The 1,320-nt window shown below is 65.9% G+C and overlaps 2 protein-coding genes across 2 annotated transcripts in view; one reads left to right on the top strand and one right to left on the bottom strand.

Moving 5' to 3' along the window:
• The window catches only part of PTPRN (protein tyrosine phosphatase, receptor type, N), a gene marked incomplete at its 5' end in the record, with an annotated part of 15,788 nt that extends 15,699 nt beyond the window's left edge, over positions 1-89 (top strand). The window contains one exon of the mRNA XM_014954123.1: positions 26-89. Within this exon, the coding sequence (XP_014809609.1) occupies positions 26-89 (64 nt within the window). The remainder of the gene's footprint in view (positions 1-25) is intronic.
• Positions 90-658: 569 nt separating this feature from the next.
• DNAJB2 (DnaJ heat shock protein family (Hsp40) member B2) overlaps positions 659-1,320 on the bottom strand; it is a 6,080-nt gene continuing 5,418 nt past the window's right edge. The window contains exon 10 of the mRNA XM_014954772.1: positions 659-890. Within this exon, the coding sequence (XP_014810258.1) occupies positions 880-890 (11 nt within the window). The 3' untranslated portion in view covers positions 659-879. The remainder of the gene's footprint in view (positions 891-1,320) is intronic.

Genomic DNA, 1,320 nt, shown 5'->3' with positions numbered 1-1,320 from the left:
GGCCTGTGGGGCCCCCCCCCCCAAGCTGCTCTCTTGCACCCCAACCTGCCTGTCCTGCGTCAGCCCCCTCCTTCTCTGTAGCAGAGTAGGGGGCAGGAGCAGGCACGGGTCCCCCCACCGAGGGGGAGCACTGGGTGCAGGGGGGGCTGGCCCAGCCCCAGGTCCCCTCTGTGCGCTCCCCGCCTCGTCACTCGAGCAGAAGAGAAATTTCTAGAGAAATATAATTTTGTATCTTGATGTGAATAAAGTTCTCGTGTCGCGTTCGTGCAGCTGCAGCCACGTCTGGCCTCTGCCTGTGTGTGTGTGTGTGTACAGGGGGAGCACAGGGACTGCCCCACATCCCTGCAGGAGCACAGCCTGCACCCCACAACCCCCAAACCCCTGCAGCTGGGCCCAGATCACCCCTGCTGCCTGCAGGCAAAGATGGGGGGTACCCTATAGCCCCCAAGCCCAGAGACACTCCGCAGGCAGCCCCTACTGCAAACAGGTTTATTGATGGCTGTCAGCAGAAAGGGATGAGGGGGGGGGGGGCTGCAGCGAGGAGGTGGGGGGGCAAAGCCTGGCCCCACTGGCTGAGCCCAGCCATGCTGCCCCTCGCTGCCTGCCACCAGCACCCCCCAGCAGCCTAATCTACAGCAACCCTCCCCCCTCCACCACCCCCCTCCCCACCACCTCGTGGTGCCCGGGGCATCTCACCCCACCCCAGGTATTGCTTGGCCATAAGCCCCGTTGTGCCCACCCCACCCCAACCATGGAGCCAGAGGGTGCTGGGGGGAAAGGGGGTGGGCAGGGGGTGGCCGTGCAGGGACAAAGCGGAGTCCTGGCTGGGAGAGCCTCCGTGGGCGAGCGGGCGTGCGTGGTCCCCCGGGCGCAGTGGCCTCAGAACACACCTGGGGGGAGACAAGCGGAGGGGGGGGGGGGACACAACAGCACCCGTGAATCCCTCCTCGGCCTAGGGCTGGAGAGGCAGGAAGGGAGGGAGGAAGGTCCCAGGAGGAGGAGGAGGAGGAGAGCCAAGGCAGGAGCGAAGGTGGGAACGCCTGTGAGCATCGCTGAGGGTCACTACTGCTGCGGGAAGCAGGGAGGGACAGTGCCCTGCAGAGTGGACAAGGCATGGGGAGGGGGGTGACCAGGCAGGGTCTGCGATGGGGAAGGACAGAGGAGGAGGAGGAGGTACAGGCAGGATCGACAGCATCCAGAGAGGAGAGACAGACACAAGGCACCGAGCAGAGCCCACGCATACACCCCTCCTTGCAAGGAGGGAGAGCCCGATCCAGCATTCCCCAGCCCAGGAAGAGGCAGGCAGCTGCCGGGGGGGGG

The sequence above is a fragment of the Calidris pugnax genome, unplaced genomic scaffold, assembly GCF_001431845.1.
Source record: "Calidris pugnax isolate Ruff unplaced genomic scaffold, ASM143184v1 scaffold103, whole genome shotgun sequence".
In the NCBI taxonomy this organism is placed as follows: domain Eukaryota; kingdom Metazoa; phylum Chordata; class Aves; order Charadriiformes; family Scolopacidae; genus Calidris; species Calidris pugnax.
The sequence above is the reverse complement of the archived record's forward strand: the minus strand, read 5'-3'. Positions and strand labels throughout refer to the sequence as shown.